This window comes from Coturnix japonica, chromosome 37 (assembly GCF_054131305.1).
Source record: "Coturnix japonica strain WE chromosome 37, WE-NBRP24, whole genome shotgun sequence".
Lineage (NCBI taxonomy): Eukaryota > Metazoa > Chordata > Aves > Galliformes > Phasianidae > Coturnix > Coturnix japonica.
The window spans coordinates 3,929,173-3,936,116 of NC_140699.1; the positions used below are offsets into that span (position 1 = coordinate 3,929,173).

Below are 6,944 nucleotides of genomic sequence, written 5' to 3' on the forward strand. Positions count from 1 at the left end.
GATGTTCTGAGCAAGTTTGCTGATGAGACCAGATGAGGAGGTGTTGTTGCCTCCACTGAGGGTGGAGAGGACTTGCAGAGAGATGTGCACAAGTCAGAGAACTGGTTATCAGTTGGTACTAAGCACCAAATGCATAACGTATAACAAGAACAAGTGCCTGATTGTGCACCTGGGTATGGGCAACCCTGGACATACACACTGACTGGATATGGGACACATGAGAGAGGTCTGACTGAAAAGCATTGGGGGTCCTTCTCAACATAAAATTGGAAGTGAGTCAGCAGTGTGCCCAGGCAGCCAGGAAGGCCAACGGTCCCCTGGAGCGCATAAAGCAATTTATTGCCAGCTGGGTGAGAGAAAGGATCTCTGCTCTGCATTGCTACAGCCTCACCTGGAGCACTGGGTGCACTTCTGGGCACCGCGTAACATAAAGGACATAAAACTATGGGAGAGTGTGCACTGGAGGGCATTGGAACTGAGAGATCTGAAGTTCAGAGTTTCACAGGGATTGACTGCTTGTTCAGACTGGGCCCTTCTCACATCCCACATCCTGCAATGAGACACAGGGCACATGTGGGATAGGAACTTAACAGCATCCTTGCACCACATGCAGAGCCTGGGATCTTCCGTTCCTATGTCTTTCACTTAACATCATATAGACTTCCAACTCACTGCCACAGGAAGTGCCCTGAGCCAACATGAGAGACAGGATCTCCCTACTTCTGGTCTTGCAATCAGGGCTTGACCTGTCTGCTTCGTAAGGCAAAGGAGATGTTTCTTAGCATGCCAGTGCCTTTGCCTGCCTGTAGTCATGGCTTCCAGTTATCTTCTCTAACTAGTCTGTTGGGAAGCTTACTTGGTAATGGCCCTCAGTGGGACCATTAATATTCCAAGAAACTTCACTGTTACTTCTGACTTTGTCTTCTTGAGCACTTTGTGCAAACTTCTCTCTGCACTGGAGGTTGATGGACTCAGCACCAAATGCTCACTGGGGCCCATTATAACCTAAAGAGCCTCTTGTGCCTTGTACCTTCCTGTTCTCTTCTTCAGGTTTTCAGAATGTGTTCAGCAAAATGGAGAGAGCTTAAAGAGCAAGAATCCAAAATGCATTTATTGTCTATTTATTTATAGTTTGTTTTATACAAGAAGTTAAAGAAGCACTTTGCAACTGATGTCAATCCAGGATGTCCCAATGAGTTCTGTACTGTTACTGTGTTGACAAAGTTCCTCCTCAACCTCCCCATCCCACTCCTACTCACACTGGCCCCATGGGACTTGCATCACTTTTCCTCACATCACTCTTCTCCTCTACCGTCACCCGCTCAGTGTTAAACCTCCTTTGTACCAACTCCCACTGGCTTTCCACAGAGAACCAGCTGCACACAGAAAAAGAAAGAATTCTCTTTATTTACGGCCAACAAACAGAAGGAAAGGTGATGCAATTGAATGAACAGTAAAACACAGTGATCAACTGCATGCCATGTCCAAGCAGCTTCTATTGAGGTTTATTTTTCATAGGGAATATTTGCACAAGAAATGAGTTAGAAACAGATAGGATGGGATAGATAGAATCACGGTGAAGGATTTGACAACAGACTTTTGAGGAATGGAGCAAATTTCAGTAATCTCCCTTGGATAGATCAGCCAGGGAGTTGGGAGGTATCAACTTAGAACTGAACAGGACTCGTGAGTATTTCACACACTGAGACGGGTTAACACTTTCTTCTTGATTTCTATCTTTGTCTTCAACTCTTTTTTTCACTTTTACTGACTTTAATGAACATCTTTCAGAATTCATGCTTTCTTTAAAGCATGAAAAAATGAAAGAGAGAAGGAGAAAAAAAAAGAAATAGAAATAGGAAAAGGAAAATAAAGGATATGGAAAAGGAAAAAGAAAAGGAAAAGAAAAAGGAAAAAGAAAAGGAAAAGGAAAAGGAAAAGGAAAAGGAAAAGGAAAAGGAAAAGGAAAAGGAAAAGGAAAAGGAAAAGGAAAAGGAAAAGGAAAAGGAAAAGGAAAAGGAAAAGGAAAAGGAAAAGGAAAAGAAAACGACATAGAAAAAGAAAAAGTAAGAGAAAAAGAAAAGATAGGAAGGGATAGATAGAATCACAGTGAAGGAGTTGACAACACAGTCCATCAGTCTTTGGCGAGATGGAGCAAATTTTAGTCATCCCCCTAAAAGTCACAAATCAGACAGATAATTGGGAGGTATCTGATTGAACAATAAGAAAGGGATGGGGAAATCTGGCAGGCTGTGGCAGGAGCATGTGTCTAAATGGCCTGCTGAAAACATGCCTTTAACCACGACCATTTATTTAGGACAGCTGGAGACACCTGGAGGATGAGGGACATCAAATAGGCAGCAGGGAAGAGCAGCGGTGGGCGCCGGGATTTAGTCACAGGGCAGTGATGGCACTGGCATCGCCGTCTGTGTCTCTGTACCTGAAAGCATCTAAATTAAAGGGAAAAAAAAAAAAAAAAAAGACTCAAAATCGTTACAAAGACTCATATTTACAACTAAAAATGGAACAAGACTCATGAGAATTTCTCATGTTGAAAAGGGTTAACACATTTTCATTGATTTCTATCTTTGTCTTCAATTCTTTGTTTCAGTTTTATTGACATATATGTTCATCTTTTAAGCTTACAGCCTCAAAATAAATAAATAAATAAATAAATAAATAAATAAATAAATAAATAAACAAATAAATTTAGATTCTTTTGTCATTTGCACGTGGCCTGATGCCCCTTTCACCTTCACAATTCCCACCAGACGTTCCATTCTGGAGAGTATGAGATCCAGCAGAGCACCTCTCCTCTTTGGTTCCTCCACTGCTTGGTCAAGAAGCTGCCATCTGTGCTCTCCACGGATCTGCTGGATGCCACATGCCCTGCTGTGCTGTCCCTGCAGCACATACTGGAGTGAAAAAGGCTCCCAAAGGGGACAATGGCCAGACAACATGAGACTCCCATCTGTCTGCAGAGGGCACCTTCCACTTGCTCTTCCTGATCAGGAAGACAGGTACAGACACTGATGGTCTCCTCTGTTGGCCATTTCCATTAGCTCTGACCTGGCTGCTCTGCCATCCCCAGGCAGATCTCAGTGCACTCTCACAGAGGGCAGTCGCTCTTCCTTGTCTTCTCGCCCATCCATCCTAAAGACTCTGTATCCCCTTTGTGCTACAGTGCAGTTGTGGAAGCCATTAAACTGTGCCCCTGTGGTCCAAAAAGGAGCTCAGGCCTGCAGCTCTACCAAGATTTCTAGCTTCTTGTGCGTTGGTGTTTGCATTAGTGTAAAAATACAGGAGTAAACATCCTCACTGGAAAGCATCACTGGACTTAGCCAGACTGGAGAGCTCATCCATGGTATTAGTGCGCAGAAGGTGGCACACAGGCAATAGACCGATTGTGGGCCTTGGAGTTGACATAGCAACATGGTGACACCATGGGCATAGCTTTGCTGAAGGCCCTGTGCTGCTCTTGCAGCTGCATGTGAATTCACCAGACAGCCGGTGCTATCCCCTCTCTGGCCCTCGGCTGATGCCCAGGAAGGAGCTGTCTATCTCAGGGATTTCCCACACGGTTTACAAGCACTGGCACAAATCAGGAGAGCCCAGGCACCTTGGGCATCACCCAGTGTCTGTGTGTGAGCAGCTGCCTCCCTGCTGAAGGACCGAGGACTCATAGCAGGAGCTCACATGCAGGCAACTCCTTGTGCTCTTCTGAGCTGAACCAGAGGAATCCCAATGATACCGTGTGCCCATGGGGAGCTGAATCCCATTTCAGCCCCAGGGTTTCCAATTAGGGATGTGACGCCTGCACTGCCTCAGCTGGATCACTGTCCTGCACAGGGGAAGTCCACCTCTCTCTGTCCTTGCCTGTATGCCCATTTTGTTTCATCACAGGATCTCAGTTATCAGGTCTGGAATCAGTCACTGACCACTGTACATCTGGTGTTTAATTCATCAGATTTCAAAGTACAATCATGATGCTGTTGTTTTTCAGGATCTGTTGGCCAAGAGGATGCAGGGACATCTCAGGGGAGAAGAGTGGGAAGGATAAAACATGACATCCTCTGCTGCTGAGCTGGGCCGGGCTCCTGGGACACAGGGAGCTCATACAAGTGGGCAGTGCTGCAGAGAGACAGCTGTGCCCAGGAGCAGCTCTTGTGCACAGCACAGCCTGCAGCTCCCAAAAGGAGAGGAGAGAAAGGGGAAAGAGCTTCCAGGATGTGTACGGTGTGAGCAGGCTGGGAGCACACAGCAGGAGCATTACTCACAGAGCATGACATAGTAAGTCTCACTAAAGACCATGCAGATGCTTTTCTTTGAGGGTTAACCAAATCAGGGACATCCCGTATCATATCTGGCTTCAGGCACTGCATGTTTCTTTACTGTGTTAAAAGCCTTCTGCCCTAGCTGAGGGCTCCCGTGCTGCAGAGTCAGAGCACAGCCCTGAGGGCTGCGTGTCCCAGCATGGCTCCAGGAGAGTGCCCAGGGCTGTCCTGCAGAGCAGGGTCCCTGCTGTGCCCCAGGGGCTGTGTGCCGGGTATGGGACTCTGCCGCCTGCCAGGCTCAGCACTCAGCCTGCCCGGGGAGCTGCCCAGGGCACTGCAGGGAGACGTGTGGGGGGAAGGAGCCCCCCGGCAGGGCTTGTGCTGCCACAGCTGCTGCCTGGGGCAGGGGATCACAGCTCCACTGCACAACAGGATGTTTGTGAGGTTGCTTTGCCAGAGGAGAGCCAAGGCAGGGATTTTCCATTTCCTGTTCTGAGCGAAGGCAAAAAGGACTGGGGGCAGAAATCTAAAAGTGTATGTCTAATTTAAACACAGCTCTGAAATGAGCAAATATTTTGTCAATCCATCGGTTGTTCTCTGAACAGTCAAAGAGCAAGGTTGTGCTTTCAGCCTCTCCTTTCTAAAAGGAAACAATCAGTTTAACTTATTGAATTCTGCAGATATTAATAGTTGATTCCTCCTGCAAACAGGCAGATTTCTCTAAGAGAAATTGAAGTGCACAGATGCTGGGTCTGGGGTCTCAAAGAACAGCTGCAATAAAGTGGAAAATATCCAGGATGCTGGGATGTGATTAGGAAATGAGAAAAATGTAAGATCTCCTTTATCTTCTACTCCTTAAGGGATGGTGAAATTCATGAAAATAAATACAAGTTCTGGAGTTAAATGAACATTTTCTTAAGGGAAAGAAAAAAATTACAGTATAGAAGGAGGAGTGTGTCTGAGAATGGTCTGGACTTGTCATTATCATCTGCACTCTGACCAGGACTCCAAGCCCAGGAACAGCAGATGTCCAACAGCAGCTCCATCAGCGAGTTCCTCCTGCTGCCGTTGGCAGACACGCGGCAGCTGCAGCTCCTGCACTTCTGGCTCTTCCTGGGCATCTACCTGGCTGCCCTCCTGGGCAACGGCCTCATCAGCACAGCCGTAGCCTGCGACCGCCGCCTGCACACCCCCATGTACTTCTTACTCCTCAACCTGGCCCTCCTCGACCTGGGCTGCATCTCCACCACTCTCCCCAAAGCCTTGGCCAACGCCCTCTGGGACACCAGGGCCATCTCCTATGCAGGATGTGCTGCACAGCTCTTTTTCTTTCTCTTCTTCATGTCAGCAGAGTATTCCCTTCTCACCATCATGTCCTATGACCGCTACGTTGCCATCTGCAAGCCCCTGCACTACGGGACCTTGATGGACAGCAGAGCTTGTGCCACCATGGCAGCAGCTGCCTGGGGCACTGGGGTTCTCAATTCCCTTCTGCACACTGCCAGCACGTTTTCACTGCCTCTCTGCCAAGGCAATGTTGTCAACCAGTTTTTCTGTGAAATCCCACAGATCCTCAAGCTCTCCTGCTCAGAATCAAATCTCAGGGAAGTTGTGTTTATCTTTTTTAGTATCAGTTTAATCTTTGGGTGCTTTGTTTTCATAGTGGTGTCGTATGTGCACATCTTCATGGCTGTGCTGAGGATGCCCTCTGAGCAGGGAAGGCACAAAGCCTTCTCCACATGCCTCCCTCACCTTGCTGTGGTCTCCCTATTTATCATCACTGGCTTTTATGCCTATCTCAATCCCTACTCTGTCTCCTCTCCATCCATGAACCTGATGGTGGCAGTTATGTACTCAGTGGTACCGCCAGCACTGAACCCTATTATCTACAGCATGAGGAACCAGGAAGTCAAGGATGCAGTGAGGAAAGCGATGTCCATATGTGTTTCAAAAACATTGAACTGCCCATCTTTTCTAATTCATGACAAGTAATGCAGCTTTTTACTGTTGCAAACACTTTGTTTTATTTAGTTTTGATCAATTTTTATAATTGTAATGTATTAAATGTTATTTTATTTTTTTTTTTTTTGCTAAAATATAATTATTGAAATAAATTCCTCTTATCTTGTGCCTTTGTTGTGTAGCCCAGAGACACTGTATATAATGAACCAGGCTCTCTGTGAACCTTAACAGAATAAAGGACGTGCAGTGACTTTGTCTGTCCTCCTTCTTGTGAGACATTTATGGAGGTCTTGGGGTTGGATGTGCTCAGAAACCCACAGTCCAGCAGGAAGCAAATAGCTATTTATCAAACTGTGCCGTGACTTCAGCCTGCAACAGCTGACGGGCCATCCCTGGTCTCCTGGCTGGGGTCTGTGTTTTCAGGCTCACATCTGTCAGTGCCTCTGACAGGCCAGCAGCAGCAGCTGATTTGCACGTTGGTTGTCACGTCCCCTCTTCATCATTCCCTGTGAGACCCTGCACAGGACAAGTTCTTGGATATGGGTTATCACGTCAGAAGTTTCCAAGCTTCATAGAATCATAGGATCATAGAACTACCCAGGTTGGAAAAGACCTTGAAGATCATCAAGTCCAACCACAGCCTAACCATAGTGCCCCAACTCTAACAACCCTCTGCTAAATCATATCTCTGTGCACCACATCCAAACG

At 46.8% G+C, this 6,944-nt stretch overlaps 1 protein-coding gene across 1 annotated transcript; it reads left to right on the top strand.

Moving 5' to 3' along the window:
• The first annotated feature begins 5,288 nt into the window (after positions 1-5,288).
• On the top strand, positions 5,289-6,271 carry LOC146754974 (olfactory receptor 14A16-like). Its single transcript, XM_085526650.1, has one exon. The coding sequence runs from the start codon at positions 5,301-5,303 to the stop codon at positions 6,264-6,266; it is 966 nt and encodes a 321-aa protein (XP_085382776.1). The 5' UTR covers positions 5,289-5,300; the 3' UTR covers positions 6,267-6,271.
• Positions 6,272-6,944: the final 673 nt, after the last annotated feature.

Coding starts and splice junctions, on each gene's coding strand:
- LOC146754974 (XM_085526650.1), top strand. CDS start 5,301: ATGTCCAACAGCAGCTCCATCAGCGAGTTCCTCCTGCTGCCGTTGGCA.